Genomic DNA, 18,180 nt, shown 5'->3' with positions numbered 1-18,180 from the left:
GGTGGGGTTTCTTTGTGCAGGTTTGGAACACTGTTCTTCCATCAGTGAACAGCTTCTGTGGCTGACTCTTATTCATGGAAATGATTTATGCCACTAAATCCTGACACATCAGTATGAGAATAGCTGCTGTGCAAGTCAGCAAAGGTTTTGGAGCATGTATCTTTTAAAAAGTCCAAAAGGTTATTTTACATATAAAATCTTTTGGTTAATGGGATTAAGCTGAAATCCTTCTCATGACTAAAAATATATCTTTGTGAGTAAACAAAATAAGAATTTTTGCATAATAGTTTAATAAAAATATTTGTCAGCAAAAAATTGTTTTTAACCTGTAATTTAAATAAAACAAACCCTTAGTGCAGTATCACTTCCAACAGTATTTCCTTTTTGCCAAAGGGAAATAAAAAGACGAACTAGGTAATTGTAGTAAATATAATTTTACCACTTCTTTCCTTTCCCCCTGCAGTGTATTCGTGGAAGAAAAGCAACTCTAGAAGAGCTGCAGACAGTTCACTCGGAGGCGCACACGCTGCTGTATGGCACAAACCCTTTGAACAGACAGAAACTGGACAGCAAGAAACTTCTAGGTACAGAAGGGGGTCATGCTTCACTACCTCTTTGGTCCTACATTCATAAAGTAACTTAGCCATGTATCAGAGGGGTAGTCGTGTTAGTCTGGATCTGTAAAAAGCAACAGAGAGTCCTGTGGCACCTTTAAGACTAACAGATGTATTGGAGCATAAGCTTTCGTGGGTGAATGCCCACTTCGTCGGATGCATCCGATGAAGTGGGCATTCACCCACGAAAACTTTTATGCTCCAATACATCTGTTAGTCTTAAAGGTGCCACAGGACTCTCTGTTGCTTAGTTAGCCATAACACTGACCCTGGCAGTTACTGAGTGTACACCATTCTGAATGCCACAAGTCATCTCTGCTACGCTTCAATGGGACAGGTGATAGAACGTTTGGTTTCCTCTTTCTTCCAGGGTACATCTACGCTGGGGAAAAAAACATGGCAGTGAGTCTCTGAGCCTGGGTCAGCTGACTTTGGCCACCGCTTCAGGGCTACAAGTAGCAGTGTAGATGTTCCTATTTGGGTGGGAGCCCAAGACCCTTCTCCCTCACTGAGTTTGAGTCCAGACTCCAGTCCGAGCGGGGATGTCTACTCTGCTACTTTTAGCCCCATAGCGCGAGCCCTAGTCAGTTGACCCAGGCTCCTGAGACTCACTGCTGTGGTTGGTTTGTTTTTTTGCAATGTAGAAATACCCTTTATTTCCTCTATTTAAAGTGCCAAAGACCTAGAGGGACTGCCACCGAGGAGGAGAAGGTAGTTCAGTTTCCATACCCATTTTACCCTTGGACTCTGCTGTGCTTGTCACAGGATACCAGCTGGTGTGTAGGATTTGTGATGCTGGTCCTGTCCCCCAAGAACTGGATTTACACCATCAAACAGCTGTCAGATAGTGACCACTTTATGCCATTACCTACCTACCGCAGGCAGATTTGAAATGGTGATCTAAAACAGTGGCTTTCAACCGTTCCAGACTACTGTCCTCCTTTCATGAGTCTGATTTGTCTTGTATACCCCCAAGTTTCACCTCACTTAGAAACTACTTGCTTACAAAATCAGACATAAAAATGCAAAAGTGTCACAGCACACTATTGCTGAAAAACGGCTTGCTTTCTCATTTTTACCATATAATTATAAAATAAATCAATTGGAATATAAATATGGTGCTTACATTTCAGTGTATAGTATATAGAGCAGTATAAACAAGTCATTGTCTGTATGAAATTTTAGTTTGTACTGATTTCACTAGTGCTTTTTCTGTAGACTGTTGTAAAACTAGGCAAATATCTAGATGAGTTGATGTACCCCCTGAAGACCTCTGAGGACCCCTGGTTGAGAACCACTGATCTAAAAGAGAAAGGTTCTGTATCCTCTTACCAGTCCCCTAACCCATCCAGTCCCATGTTCATCTTTTTCTTATGGTCCCATACTTCATTGTTGTCAAGTGGATGGATTTTGTGTGTGTTATATGTGATATGTATCATACTAAAACTACGCAGCCCTGTTAGAGTGCTCATTTCACCAAGCTAGTTCCTTGGAGCTGGGTGGGAAAAGGAAGATCTGCAGAGTAACTGCTTGTTGCTAGGCTGTTTTCCAGGTATTATCGGCTGAGTGGCAAAACATTCATTGTAGTTATATAGTGGATCCTCTGAGGTTATTTTTTCCCTTTGAAGATTGGAGTCTTCTTGAGTAGGGAAGTATCTGTTAGTCATGGATTGTAGACTTTCCTTCTTTCCTACTGTACAAACTAGGGATTGCTGCTCAGAAAAAAACTGTACCAGTATCACCCAAGTCACAGGGTACGTCTTCACTACCCGCCGTATCGGCGGGTAGCAATCGATTTATCCGGGATCGATATATCGCGTCTCGTTAAGACGCAATATATTGATCCCCAAACGCGCTCACCGTCGACTCTGGACCTCCACCAGAGCGAGCAGTGGTAGCGCCGTCGACGGGGGAGCCGCAGCCGTCGATCCCGCGCCGTGTGGACCCCAGGTAATTTGATCCAAGATACTTCGACTTCAGCTACGCTATTAAAACCAAACATATAATACTGTGTGTTTTACTTAGCATTCAGAAGAAAGTTTCTGAATCAAAATTTCCAAACACTTCAGAGTAATTTTAAGGCAAAGAAAAAAATAAATACACAAATATAAGTTAAAAGCAAATACCAATTAGACAGGACTTTGAAACAGTCTCTCTTTGCCCACAAGTATAAACTAATCAGAATAAAGGAAAACTTGTTTTCAAAAAATTCCTTGCTTTTTCAGTTCAGAAACACATAATCCTAAACACAGAACATGTCACATCTCTAAAATTGTACCCTGTTTAGAGGATAGCTTGGCAATTACTGACTTCCATTCTGTTCTGTCAGTCCCTTCTGGCCTGAAACTCTCCTACTCTGACAATTTGGACAATTTTGCCAACTTGTACATGTTTCTTGATTGAAAATTTAAAACTACCAGGGAGATCTTAGATTCCACCATTTACAATGACAGTTTTTAAATATAAACCATGAAAAACATCCCTCCTCAACATTCACAATTTAGAAGTGTATGATCAGTCACATTCACAGCATTTAACTGAAAAGACACATAAGTAGCTGCTGGAAAATAATAGAGATTCTACAGACATATATGCTTCGGAGGACGTTGTGGTAGGGGTGGGGAGGACATCCATGAGACAATAGTGTCTCTCTCGTGGAGACAGGGAAAAGCAGAGCAATAGAGGAGATGGGATTAAAATATTGGGAATACTTATAAGTAAATTAGGAAAATTAGAGGAAGGCAAAAGGTCACAGGTAAAGTAGGAGAGAGAGAAAAGAGATGGGGAAAGGAAGGCTAGAGTGAAAAGAAGTAATAGGGGAGGAGATGGAGTGAAAGTAAATGAATAATAGAAGGAATGGCTGAAGAGACTATCCCCCAGCAATATGTTATGGAAGTGGTATGTTTTATAGTCCAAACCAACCAACCAAAATATGTTTAGATATTCTCTAGCAGGATACTGTTTTCCTTTAACAAAGCTAGTTCTCATTCGAGTGCTTGCTCATGTCGATTCCATTCTAGGTGTGTGTGCGCCCATGTGCACAGTCATTGGAGACTTTTGCCTTAGTGGTATCCGTAGGGTTGGCTGCGGTGCCCCCTTGAGTGCTGCGCTCATGAGTTGGTATATCAGGCGCTGCCGACCCTACGCCCTCTCAGTTCCTTCTTACCGCCCCTGGTCAGAAAGAGCGTTAGCAGTTCCCTCAATTCATTGTTCAGTCTCCTTTGTAGTTAGTTAGTTAGGTGCTTAGTTTGACCATTAAGTTAAGTGTTAGATAATAGTTTTAGTAGTTAGAGTCCCAGCTGGGACTTAGGAGTGGTGCATGCCCCGTTCCCCAGGCTTTAAGCCGTGTTCATCGTGTACCTGGCCGCTGCCCATTAGTGACCCCACGATAGCTGTTTGAAGTGCCTGGGGGAATCACACAGAAAAGACAAGTGCGGGATCTGCAAAAACTTTTGCCCTCGAGCTCAAAAGGAGTGGGACCTCCACATGAGGGCCCTCCTCATGGAGGCTGCACTTTGTCCTGCCTCTGAGCCCACCCGTTCGGACTTCAACCTAGTACTTGGGCATCGGCACCGGAACCCGCCTGGCACCGTTCCCCCTCGCCGGTGCCCAAGAAGCAGCTGAAGCCCAAAGGCCCATCGGCGCTGCAGGACAAGGAGACTTCAGGCAAAGGTTCTGTGTTAGGCCACATGCCCGTCCTGGAGCTACACGCGGGTACCGCTGTGGTCAGACCCCCTAGCCCAGCCAGGGATCCGACTCTCAGGAGCGGCAGGGGGCCCCAGCCCCTTGTAGGGCCACCTGTGCCCGAGGTGGCCCTGGCAGCCAAGGACCAAGTAGGCCGGCTGGCACTGAAGACACCAGGCCAGGCAATGGACTCGTTTAAGGCCCAGATCTCTAAGAGTAAGCCTGTTATGGGACCTCCCTCTAAAGCAACGGAGAGTCCGCAGTCCCCGGACTGCAGGCGTCAATCCCCCTCACCACGGCCTAGGATCCCGGTGCCGCAGCTTTGGTCTCTGGTTAGAAGACCCAGGACCCGGGTCACCCAAGTCACGATGCCATTCCCTGAACCCACAGTACTGCCATGCCTCCCACCAGAGATCACCGTGGTGCAGACCCCCATCACCTAGGCAGTCCCCCCGGTGTCAACCCCCCTTGGTGCAGGATCACTCCCGGTCGCAGCACCAGTCTCCGACTCCCCAGTACTGCTCTTCGGGCTGGCACCATTCCTCATCCCTTCCTTACCGGTCGCCGACAAGGGTCAGCCGACAGACTCAGGCATCTACGGCTCCGCCCTGATTGCCGGAAGGGCACTGGTCTGAGTCGGAGGGAGTGTTCAGCCCTTCACCTAGGAGAGGCGAATCGCTGATGGCCCGCGAGACCGGCACGGCCCCAGCAGTGGTGGCAGCAGGGGCAGTGGCCCACCTAGTGGCAGTACTGAAGCCCCTGGGATGTACCCATCATGCCAGTCCGGTATTCCCACCATTCCTCTCAGGCCGCATCGGATAAACTGCCTCCGGCCCAGCCGACTCCGGCATCAAAGCAAAGTGCTGAGTCCGATGCAGGTACGGTGCAGCGGGCCCCGACGCCCAAGGAGCCATCCCTGGACAGGCAAGGGAAAGCCTCCCCCGTGGTACAGTCATCTTCTTCATCTCCGGACGAGGCGGTGGCGGACCCCTCGCAAGTGAGCAGCCCTCCCCAACGACTTCAAAGAGCACCAGGCACTGCTCAAAAGGGTGCTGATAACCTGAACTTGGAGGTCAAAGAGCTAGCGGAGGAGTCTGATGACCTCTTCAATGTCATGCCTCCAGTCAGGCCTGGATCACATTGCCTGTCCAACCAGGGGTCCTGAAAGTGCCAAGTCTGTGTGGCAGACCCCCTCTTCCATTCTGCCTGCCTCCAAGAAAGCTGAAAAGAAATATTATGCCCTGGCAAAGGGATTTGACTATCAGTACACCTACTCTCCATCAGGGTCTCTGGTAGTGTCTGCCGTCAACAAAAGGGACAGGCAGGGACAGGCCAGTGGCACACCCAAAAATAAAGATGCCCAGAGACTGGACTTATTTGGCAGAAAAATTTATTCAACGGACAGCCTGCAATTTTGGGTGTCTCACGATCAGACCCTGCTAGGCAGGTACAACTTCAACTTGTGGGACTCCATCAGCAAGTTCAAGGAGGGCCTTTCACAGAACTGAGCCCAGAAGTTTGCCACCTTGGTGGAAGAGGGTAAAGCGGTGGCGAGAGGCGCCCTCCAGATGGTCTGGGATGCTACAGACTCGGCGGCCGGAGTGCTTGCCTCTGCGGTGGTCGTGACGCGCAGCTCCTGGTTACAGTCCTCCGGGCTATCCCAGAAGATGTAGACTACCCTCCACAATCTCCCATTCGAGGGAGCAGGGCTCTTCTCGGAGCTGACCGATGCACGGCTCCACGGCCTTAAAGACTCCCATGCCACCCTCCGGTCCTTGGGCCTGCATACTTCGGCCCGTAGGGTCTCTGAGATTCAGGTACTTACCTCGGAACTGCCCTATATGGTCTTTTACAAGGACAACGTCCAACTGCGTCCACACCCGCCCTTTCTGCCCAAGGTGGTCTCCCAGTTTCGTATGGGCCAGGACATTTATCTGCCCATCTTTTTTCCAAAGCCACATAAGTCAGAGGAGCCCCCATAAAACAATGAACCCCAAGCTGAAGAGTGCAGCGACATGGGATTTCTACCCATGGAACCATCTTAGGCTCCAATGACATTAGGCGTCTCTTGGCTAACAACAAGAAAAATACAACTCTTAAACCTTTCATTAAAGCAAATCCGTAATCTCCTGTTGAGCAAACGGAGAAAGAGTGAATGAGAGATGAGCTTGATAGGGAGAAATGTTTCTGATGGAAAGAGAATTGATTGTAAGAATAATATTCATGGATAACATGTTGGAGCCCATGTGGTGCTGCACTGTGTACTCTAGCTATGTACCACAACTCGCTAGGGAGCCATTTTAAATGCCCTGCTGGAATATGCAGCACCCATGGGAGGGCCCCTGGGACCTCCATTGGAAGGGGCTCACCAGTAGTTTAGAGGCTTAACTGAGCTTACAAGAGAATTCCCACCTTGCCAGATAGCTTATTTTTCCTGCTCACTTAGCCCAGAGTTATGCAGTGCCATGGATGTGCGGCTCATTCCCAAGCCATGTGGCTATCCTTGACCTTAACTGCATATGTTCTCACCACCTGCCCACACTGCCTGGTTGGCCTCTCCTAATGTGCAGCTCCTGCTGTTGTCATGGTTTTGTCATGCACTGTACATGTAGCTGCCAGCATTTACTATTCTGTGTAGCAATAACCACAGACACAAAGGAAAAGGGCACATCATCACAGCACAATGTGGCTGCCAGTCATCCTGCAGAGAGAAATTAAATTGAGGACCTGGCAGCCAGGGATGCGCGGGGTTGGGTTGTAGGGGGGAGATAACTGCAGGTTTCATAAGCATAACTGGGACATGACTTTGGAATGGGGACATTTCCAGAAGACCCATGTAGATAGCCACCTTTTTGGAGCAGGGATGGGGAGGGTGAGACTGTCTTTAACAACCCAGCATTGGTTTAGAGTTTACTTTTGCGATAGATCTAGTCCACAATGAGAACAGCTGTCTTTGATGTGTTTGAAAAAAACAGTTTGAGAAGTTATAAGCAGATGAATATTCCTGAAAGCAAGCCCATTTCTGCTTATTGTGCTTTCTTAATTTATGACCCAAGTTTTTTAAAATATATCAAAGGACTAAACCCACAGCAAGTTTGAAGCTTAAAAACAAACCTGTGTTTGAATTACTGGCATGCAGAGAATCTTTGCTTTTGTTAATAGCGATAGAGATGTGTATACAACCATTCGCACTATTAACATGGATCAACTGATTTTGTTTGAACTTTCCTCCAGAAATAGGTCTGAGAGTTGGGAATTTCAGCCCAAAGGGAGCCATTTAGAAAGCTGAGAGAGAGAAAACAAGGGTCTTGCATGGAATGACTTTTCATTTATGTTCTTGATGGCTGTGATGTCATTTATTCTAGCAGCATTTATTCAAAGAAACCAGGAAGTCTGCATCTCAAATTTCTCAGCATTATAAGCAGGTTCTCTCAAATGTTGTAGAAATCCAGTACTAATTCATTGTACTTTTAAACTGCTTTATACTTGTATCATCTTTGAATCTTTCAAACAAATTTTAAAAGACTTTGCAATCCTCTGTTAACATGGGAGAAACCAACTGAACCTATTTAAATCCATCACTGACATTTGAATAAAATTTGAGTATTTTTATTATGTTAGAAATATAATTTATCCGATGGTGTCTGAAGTTCATTGTTAGCTGTGACAAGTTGGTGGCTTTCCTGGCAGGATACGTAAACTTGCTTAGGTGTTTCTACCACCCTTGGATGAAATATATAGACACCTCTGTTATCTGATAGCTTAATGCCATAGAACCTGCAGAACAGTGTTTAAATGTAAGTGAATAAGGATACTTTAAATCTATGCACTGAAAACATAAAATGTTGTCAGAACGATTAATATTAAATAATAGGTGGATTACCAGTTGAAGATGTGGCCGGAGGTCTCAGGCAGGGCTATGTGAGTACTTCCATATGGATCTCCTCAAACAATGAATCTTGTGGATGTATTAACCTCACTTTCAGCTGAAGGGGAAAACTTACGTAGCTGTGTCTGAGATACATTTCACTCCAGCATGGTTCTCAGTCTCTCAAGTGTGCTTTCCATCACTGTTATTTCATGATCTACAAAGGAGTTTGTTTGCATTTTAAGGAAACTTCCTCCATTTTATTATTTCAATATAGACCAACTAGAATAACAAGAACCCAATCTGGTGAAAACATTTCCATTTATATACATGTTTTCTTCCTGCCATGTGTTTGTATATGCGTGTGTATATAGATATAACTATACACACTGTATATATAATAGTCATGAATTGTAATACACATGTTCTCTATTCAGAATTTTTTGTCCAAGATTTGTGCATATTACAGCTATCGAGATTACATTCCACCATGATGTACTATTCTGAGGCACAAAGAATATTATCGCTGATGTATGGGCAGAGAAAATAACATTGCCATTCTCATCAGTTCACAATGTCTTCCCAGCATCTTTTTTCTATTTTTCTGGAACCTCTTAAAGTGGTTTCCCTCTTTCAGTCTTAAGCAACTCATGTTCTCTGCTGGCTAATTATTTATTTTATGGTATTTGTCTCTTTTCATAGCACTGTATGAAAGTGTCTAATACAGTCCAAAAATCTCTAGTACTATATTGACTAATTTTCGTATTATGGAGTCCTGAATAAACAAGTGCAGTCAGCTAATAATTAGGTTTTTCATGCTTTAATTTCCCCCTTTAGTTTAAATTAGTAGGACCCCTTTACACTTTAGTCTCAGCAGACATGTTCAGGAGTTACTATTAGCAGTCACTACTATTGCTATCAATTTTATTTCTATGAACAAGACTTCAGCAGACTCATTATTTATATTCACTGTGATTGGTTGAAATCTAGGAACTGTACATACAAGTGTGTATAGTTTATACAATTGTATATTCTGTATATATGCACATGTTGAAATATTATCTTTTTTTGTGTCCCTTTCAACACAGAGTAATAAAACCAAACCATGTTACTGTGTTAGAAAAGGTTTCAGTATTACCATAAAAATGATCTGCCAAACCTGTGAACTCTGCCTTTTTGATAACTTACTGCTCTCATTTTTTCCACAGGTTCTATAACATCAATGTTTGTCAGGCTCCCTTGTGGTGGTGTTGGAGTAAGTATTTTCTTTAATGAGTAAATAATGCCCTGTTTGTTCTCTGAGTCCCAATGGTAACAAAAATTGTTGCCTTGTTTTCTACCGAGCGGATAATTACTACCAGATGTTATCCATAAACAGGGTCCTTCTGGGGTGTGGGATTGCAGTGACAGCCTCACATGTGTTGCTTCAAAAGCAGTGTGAGAGTTTTAACTATTTTGAGCACTGAAATCTATTATGCATGCTTTGTCTCTGGCTGTTTAGCAGAGAAACCTCATTTCCCAAGCAGTGATGTTTAATGGCTTAGATTACGACATTTTAAAATAACTATCAACAATGTGCTGCAGATATAGAGAAAGAAAGATGTACGTTCTATGTCACTCAGACTGTGTAGGTGGCTTCGTGTGTCTTGTTTGTGCTTCAGAGCTGCCTACATAATGCTACAGGTGGAAAATATTTTATTAAAACAATGGTGGTTGAAGGATAATATCTGGGATGTTGCTATAAGCAGTAGTTTGTTGTATTTGTTTCTGGGCTACGTGACTGTTTTGGAATGAAATGTTTTGCAAGTTGCACTGCAGAAGAGAATTGTAGTTTTCAGCATCTGGCATCCTTCAGTATGGAGTCTAGGACAATCATGTCTGAATTATGAAAGAAGTGACTAAAATTTCCATCCATCATGAACAGCTAAACATCAGTTTTCAGCAGTCAAAACTGCATATGAATAAAGGGATTTTTTCCTGCTCCCATAATGTTAACAGAGAGATACAGTGAGATGAAACGCTAAAGCCTGGAGTTCTTTCAAGTCAATATTTTTGCTATAAAGATTTTGCATAGAGTGACAATACAGAAAATAATCTGGAAGAAAAGAGAAAAGAAAAGGCATTGTGTTTGAAACCTCACATTGGTAGTTCTTATACATAATTATAGCTTGTGAGGTTGAATCTGGAGGTCTGGATTCTGTTATGGAAATGAAACAAAATTGTTTTCTTCCTGAGTCTTTGCAAAATTGCTCCTTTGAAAATTATGCTGTCAAAAAAAAATAATCTGCATTTATTCATACCATCGTCACCACCATCAAGCACTCCTAGAGATATTTTATTTTGTATTGTAAATATACTGCAGTCTCCTAATTCATGGCAAATTTTTGGCTACACTTGAAAAGGTTTGGATTTACTCTGCCCTGCAGCCAGGCATGCCATTCAAAGCAAAAATTATCATTTGCAAATGGAAAATGAATGGTAACTAGCAGAGACAGCAACTGGGCTGAACACAGAAGGAATTAAGTTCTGAAACAAAAAAACAAAACAAAAAAGCAAAAAAACAACCCATAATGTTAGTACTACTTAAACTGTTCTGTGGATAATGTGTGCAGTATTTGTACTCATATAGTTAACATCCTGATGCCAGTTTTCTCAGTGTATCTTTACATATCTGTTTACTATTCCAGACATACTGATAGTACTATAGCGTGTAGCGATTGCCCAAGATACAGATATTTGCTTTAATAGTTATCTATTAACATCAAGCTGACATCTAAGATTTTTCCTAAAAATGTGCCTTAAACAAATCCCTTTCTGAGATAATTAGCCTATTGTTTGGGTAGTTTTGCCACTTCCTTTCTTAATACAGAAGAATATGTTCACCTTTTCTCCGGTTTGAATTCCCTTTAGATCAGTGGTTCTCAAACTTTTATATTGGTGACCCCTTTCACACAGCAAACCTTTGAGTGCGACTCCCCTTATAAGTTAAAATATTTTAAAATATTTAACACTATTATAAATGCTGGAGGCAAAGTGGGGTTTGGGGGGTGGAGGCTGACTGCTTACGACCCCTCACATAATAATCTTGGAACCCTCCAGAGGGGCCACGACCCACAGTTTGAGAACCCCTGATTACATAGAAGTGTGGGATTTGCCCTCCACCCAGCATTGTCATGTAAGTTGTTTTTTTTTTTTGTTTTTGTTTTTTTGTTTTTTTTTTTGGTTTTGATTTTTTAAAAAAATAAAATGGCTTGGATCCAGACTCTGTTGTCTGCCACTACAGTTGAACAGAGTCTCACCGCAACAATGCTAAAGCTTCTATGCTTCAGTATTGGCTAGTATGGCTCAGTGAGGCAGCACTCATGAGGCCTCTGTTCAGAAATCATCTGTTGACATGGACGGACATGAAGAATCTAGTGAAATATCAACCGATGTCATTTCTGCTGTTTGTGAGAAAAGATAATTGAGGAGGTTATAGTGAGGCAAGTGTGGTATAGGCCTCAGGTTCTCTGTACCCGAGTCAGTCTGGTTTCAGGCTTGGGTCTGAAACTGCTCTGGTTAGTGTCTTTCTGGTGATAGATGAAGATCAAGTGCACAATACTGGACAATTGCTTGACTGCCCCGTGTCCTCTGTCATTCTTCCTTTCCTGAGGCTGTTAGGAAGGTGTGTATGGAGGAATGTATTACACAGCCTTCAGTGTGGTGATGACACCAAGCTCTGTCTCTCTCTTTTCTGACCTTGCCGGGACAATTGAGCAACTGGCTCAGATCAGGGTTTGAATGAGAACTAGTTGTCTGAGATTCAGGCCGCGCAAGACTGTGATAATGATGGCAGAAACTTTGGGAGAAGAAATGGCAGTAGCCTTGTTTAAGGAAGTGCGCCCAGTATTTGTAATGTAAGTTCACAATTTGGGGGTTGTGTTATATTCCTCGTTGCTCCAGAATGCCCAGGTAATGGCCAAGAGTGCTTGGATAAATCTTCCCTTTGGGTGTGGTTCTGTGCCTTTGTCACCTTGAGGTTAGGCTACTGCAGTGACCGTACATGAGGCTACACAATGAGCCCACCAAGGAACTTACCCTAGTGCAGAAAAATGTGTCCAACTTCTTATTAAGAGGTGTTTTCCACGCAGAGAGCACATTACACTGGTGGTCCGTACTGGGCAGGGGCTGTTGATTTGTTTCCAAGTGGGGTTTAAGGAGTTAGTTTAGAGCCATGCAACCCCAAATGATGTGGGCCTTGACTTGACTGCCTCTTTCATTATGTGTTGCTACTGCAGTTGTGATCTGCAGAGATGCATGAGGTAATAGCCCCGTCGTTCAAAAAGAAAGATGTGGTGGCATAGAGTTTTCATTAAAGATGCAGTTCTGGAATCTTCTTCCTCCGTTGGTCCATTAATCTGAGGATGAAAGGTTTAATTCTTCAGTGTCCTCATCTCTGATGTCATTCTAAATAAACAGTTGTAAATAATTTTATTACTTCTTAAATAACCTATAGATTAGTAATTTTACTAGTTTTAATAGATTTTAATAGTTTAGAGTAAATTCAGATTACGGGGTTACCCCCCTTTCCTGTACCCCGCTCAGGTACTGGACTATGCTCAGAACTCTGGGCTTCAAAATCTTACATCTGGGAGATCTGGATCCATGGCTGCACCACAGCACATTTTCACTCTTCTAGATCCAGAATCTGCCCCCCTCCATCAGGACCCTCCGTCTCCAGGGAACACATCTTCTCCGAGAGACTCACCTATGGTACAGAGCCTATGCTACACAGCTGCCCCTTTCCCCATATACAATGTGCACGTCTCCGACTGTACTGCCACTAGAGCCTAAATCAGCCTTTTTGTCCTTGCGGGATTCGGAACCACCGGAAGAACCACCTCTCCCTTACGCTCTTATCTTTTTCCCAGGAGACCTCCACAACCCTGGGAGCAACCACCTCGTCACCTGGCCCAGAGCCACTGGTATCCCATGCCATAGGGATCTCCATTACCACCCATCGATCCCTCCTACTGGCCATATTAGGTACCCTGGGATCAGTACCCCCCTTCATAGTCTGTCCGCTCCACCAGGGAGTCGCCACCTGGTTCCCCTCTGAGGCAACCATTGAACTTGCCCCCAGACCCGATGTCAGAGGAGGAGTACTATGCTCCAGTTGCAGCGATTCCACTGGAACCAGCTATATTACCATCTTCATTGCAGGATGAAGCGGTGATCCCACTAGAGGAAATCCAGGACTCCCAACACAAGCTCTTGGACATCCTCCACACCTCAGGTGTACAAGTGTAGCCCTGCCTCTCAACAAGGCCATACTGGAGCCAGCTAAGACAGTGTGGCACCCCTCCACACACACATCTATGCTTCCACACCCAAAGGGGTGGAGAGACGCTATTATGTGCCAGCTAAGGGCTCTGAATTTTTATTCTCGCAGCCAGCTCCCAATTCAGTGGTGGTTCAGGCTGCTTCGGAAAGGTTCAAGCAGCAACATCCTAGATCTACACCTGCAGATAAACAAAGGATGCTTAGATCTACAGGAGAGGAAGTTTTCTCATCCTCCACAGTACAGTTGAGGATAGCCAGTTATTGCTATGGGCTAAATATGATTTCCAGAACTATGCTAAATTCAAGAAATTTGCCAACAGCCTCTCACAAAAGAATCATACCCATTTCCAAAACTCTCACTGAGGAAGGTAAATTAATAGCCAGAACTGTCCTCCAGTCTGCAGTCAATGCGGCCTATACTTCCTTTAGAGCCATGGCTATGGCCATTGTTGTGTAAAGTGACAGTCTTGGCTTTATGCCTTAGGGTTACCCAGGGAGGTCCAGAACACCAAGGACCTCCCCTTCAATGAATCTCACCTCTTCAAACAAAAGACGGATGTGTCACTTCACACCCTAAAGGCTAGGGCTATCCTTTGATTGTGGGGCATCTGCACACTTGCATCTAAGATGAAGTTTCATTGCCTGTCAACAACACTGCTGTACAGGTCTCAACACTTATACTGTCAGAGACCCTACAAACCACCACGCAAAAATCAGAAGATTCAAAGGTCCCACTTCCTCATGCCCCCATCAGCCTCTATCTCAATCCCAACCACCCACCAGAAGATATTTTTGACACGAGCCCAACAGCCACGAACCACTGAGCCTAGCACCTCGCAATCCCACTACTCCATTCAGGGGTCAGCTATCCTTCTTTTTTTTTTTTTCTTTTTTTTTTTTTTGGACACTTGGAGTGCGATGCTAATGGATAAGCAGGTGCTGAAAGTCATCCACTATGCTATTCAATTGAGTTTGTAACGCTACCTTCTCCAAAAAAAAGGCCCACTTCAGGGACCACTCTAACAATAATATCCTCGCCCAAGAGTTGAACTCCTTACTGCAGCGAAGACCAATAGAACACATTCCTCCACAGTATCAGGGAACAGGTTTTTACTCAACCTACATCCTAATACACAAGAAGAAGGGTGGGCGGAGACCAGTCATCAACCACCATCACCCCAACCACTTCATTTGAAACTCAAATTTCTCATGGTCACGTTGGCAGCAATAATTCCATCGTTAGAAAAAGGCACGCGGTTCATGGCTCTCAATATGAAAGATGCTTACTTCCATGTCGATATTCATCTGCCCACAGATGTTGTCTCAGATTTATGGTGGAATTCGACCACTTCCAATACAGAATATTATCCTTTGGGATAGCTACCACCCCCAGAGTCTATAACAAGGTGTTTTCAGGGGTGGCAGTTCATGTCAGACATTGTGGCCTCCTTGTTTTTCGATATCTCGATGACTGGCTCCTCGCTGCCAGGTTCCCACCAAGAGGCCTCTGTATTGACCTTTGTAATAGTCCGTCTCCTCTCCTCACAGTGTAAACATCGAAAAGTCCATCCTCACCCCCACGCAGTCTTTGGATTTCATCTGGGCAGCCTTCCGCTCGCAGTTCCCACCAAGGGTACTGTCTTTCCTCCTTTGGTGCACAAATCCTCTGGTGGGAGTCCCCTTTGTCCCCTCTTCTCCAGACAAAACCTTTATTACCAACACATCCCTAATAGGCTGGTGAGCCCATATAGACAACCACATGACAAGGGACTTGGGCATCTCGAGAGTTCAGAATGCACATCAATGTCTTTGAGCAGTAAGACGGCATGCAGGTTTTTTCTTCCATTCATCCACTCTTGCTATGTCCAGATAATGTCAGACAGCACTACCACCATATTCTACATCAACAAGCAAAGGGGGAGCGAAGTCTGCCTCCCTGTGCGCAGAAGCAGTCAATCTCTGGAACTAGTGCCTCACCAATCAGATCACTCTCTCTGCAGCCTACCTTCCAGGGAAGCAGAATGTGCTCGCAGACTCCCATAGCAGACACTTTGCGATCGACCACGAGTGGGAACTCCACAACAGGGTGCTACACAACATTTCCATGCAATGAGGAACCCAACCAGAGATCTATTTGCTTCTCAGACCAACAGCAAGTGCGCCTTGTATTGCTCCAGAGGAGCCCTAAATTATCACCCCCAGTGCAATGCTCTCCTTTGCTCCTGGTCAGACCAGCTCAAATATGCTTTCCCTCCACTACCACTCCTATCATGGGTGTGCTTCACAAGATCCAACAAGACAGGGCGACGGTCATCCTGATCAGCCCCTTCTGGCCCATACAGTTCTGGTTCCCCAACCTCCTGTTCACGTTGTCTCGTCCACCGATTACCATCCTGACATTTCCTGATCTCCTGATCCAGTGCAATGGCAAAATCAGACACCCTAATCCACAACCCCCCCACCTCAGGGCATGGTATTTGGATTTAGAATGGGCATCCTCTTTAAAATAATTATGCTCCTCGGCCATGTGGGACATCCTTTCTAATAGCAGAAAAGACTCTACCAGAGAATGTTACCTGGGTAAATGGAAATTCTTCTCCTCCTGGACACACTAAGAGGCATTATACCAGAAGCCACAGACATTTCCCTCATTTTAGACTATATCCTGTCTTTAAAGCCATCTGGTCTCTCCCTCAGCTCTCTGAGAGTCCATCTAGTGGTGATTAGCACATCCCATCCTCCTACTGAGGGCTACTCCATTTTAGCAAGCCCACTAACCAACCGAGTCTGGAAAGGCCTCATAAGTACCTTCCGAACTCCTCAAAAGATCATGCCCCAGTGGGACCTGAATCTTGTTCTCGCAGCACTAATAAGGCCCCCCTTTGAGCCTTTAGCTACTTGCTCCATGTCCCTTCTCTCCATGAAGGTCACCTTCCTTGTAACCATCACTTCAGCAAGGTAGGTCAGTGAACTCGGAGCAAGGATGGCAGACCCTGCATTCACTGTGTTCCTCAAAGATAGTTTCCTTACACCTACACCCCAGATTTATCCCTAAAACAATTTTGGAGTTTCACCTTAATCCATTCCCTTACCTGTATTCTTCCGAAACCACACAGATCTGTGGAAGAACATAGACTCCACTCCTTCGATGTGCAGTCCCTTGGCCCTTTACCTGCAGAGAACAAGACCAATCAGGAAGTCCCAGAGACTATTTATTATGATAGCAGAGTGAGTCAGGGGTCATGTCATCTCCACCCAGAGAATTTCTAACTGGATATCCGGCTGCATTAAACTCTGTCAGCTCTCGAACTTCCATCCCCATACAGGGGTATGAGCTCACTCTACTAGAGCTCAAGTAACAACCATGGCATCTCTTCGGGATGTACCCCTCCTAGACATCTGTAAAGCTTCTATATGGAGTTCCATCCACACGTTTTCAGGCTTGGCTGCTGATGCCTCCTTTGGAATGGCGGTCCTCCACTTAGTCCTACTGTCCTCATCTTCACACCCTCCTCCTACTTAGGTACTGCTTGGCAATCACCCACAGTGGAATACAATAGGGATCATCATGTGAAGAAGAGCAGGTTACTTACCTGTAACTGGAGGCTCTTTGAGATGTGTCGTGCCTATCTGTATTCCACTACTTGTCCTCCTTCCCCTCTGCTTCAGATCTTTCTGATCCGTGGTGAAGGGTTGGTCCACCTTGCCCTTTATTGCCTCAGTCAGAAGCACAAGGCAAGCATGGACCAACAGACATTACTTTCAAAATTCTCCAACTCTGGGCGCACAGTGGAATACAGATAGGGACCACCCATATTAAAGAACCTCCAGTTACAGGTAAGTAGGTCCTCTTTTTCTCCGGTGATAATTTGTGAGGTACTTGGGAGGGGGCGTTAGCTTGGTTGTGTGTTTTAATAAATAGTGGGTCTCTCTATGATTCTTCAGTTCTAGCTAGTGAATAGATGCTTTGGACCTGGACTGATTTAACATTTGTATTCAGTGCTACTTATACCTAAGTGTCTGATTTGATGCAGCCACATTCCTGTCTGCACACTCATCTTCAATAAACTGCACTGAGGAACAGAAGCAGAGTACACTACTTTTTATATCCTGTCCCATCCCATTTCCAATTACTGGATTGTAATTTCTCCCATTTCTCCCATGTCAACCAAGCGCAAGCTTCTAGCCCCCTGAAAGCTTATGACTTTGGTTCACCTTCCCCAACTTCATGACCTACCTTCCAATTGTTCCCCAACATGTTGGGCAGTAGCACTAGGGTTTTGGCAGCAGAACATGGTAAGCATGTTTCTGAAAATAAAGCAGAGCGCTGTTGGAACTTATTTATTGTAATGGGGTGAGAATGTTTTTATAGCATTCAAAGAGATGTTAGTTCCAGCAAAGATCTTGTTTTTATTTCTTTTTTCCTGTCATTTTTACATAAAATCAGAGACATGACGACTGTCTCTTGCTGTCAGATCATTCCCTTTTTCTTCAACAGAAGCCTGCTCTTTCCTTGTCCTATTGGGTTTGTGGTTAATGCTCATATTCCTGTGTCCCAGCCATGTGCTAAGGATCACAAGCCCGCCAGGTGGGAGCAGTGGCTTCACAGTTGCTATAGTGTACAGACCAGATTTACATCGATATTATTTCTTCATTTTATTGTTACAACATTTGTATAATGTTAATATTTCA

General features: G+C 44.4%; 1 protein-coding gene across 2 annotated transcripts in view; it reads left to right on the top strand.

Annotated features, from left to right (window-relative positions):
- The window catches only part of HDAC4 (histone deacetylase 4), a 439,152-nt gene that overhangs the window by 373,812 nt on the left and 47,160 nt on the right, over positions 1-18,180 (top strand). For both annotated transcript variants that reach the window (XM_024194087.3, XM_024194086.3), the window contains exons 16-17: positions 464-584; positions 9,375-9,421. In XM_024194087.3, coding sequence (XP_024049855.1) covers positions 464-584; positions 9,375-9,421 — 168 coding nt within the window. The remainder of the gene's footprint in view (positions 1-463; positions 585-9,374; positions 9,422-18,180) is intronic.

This window comes from Terrapene carolina, unplaced genomic scaffold (genome assembly GCF_002925995.2).
Source record: "Terrapene carolina triunguis isolate 2854851 unplaced genomic scaffold, T_m_triunguis-2.0 Scaffold173, whole genome shotgun sequence".
Taxonomy (NCBI): domain Eukaryota; kingdom Metazoa; phylum Chordata; order Testudines; family Emydidae; genus Terrapene; species Terrapene triunguis.
The sequence above is the reverse complement of the archived record's forward strand: the minus strand, read 5'-3'. Positions and strand labels throughout refer to the sequence as shown.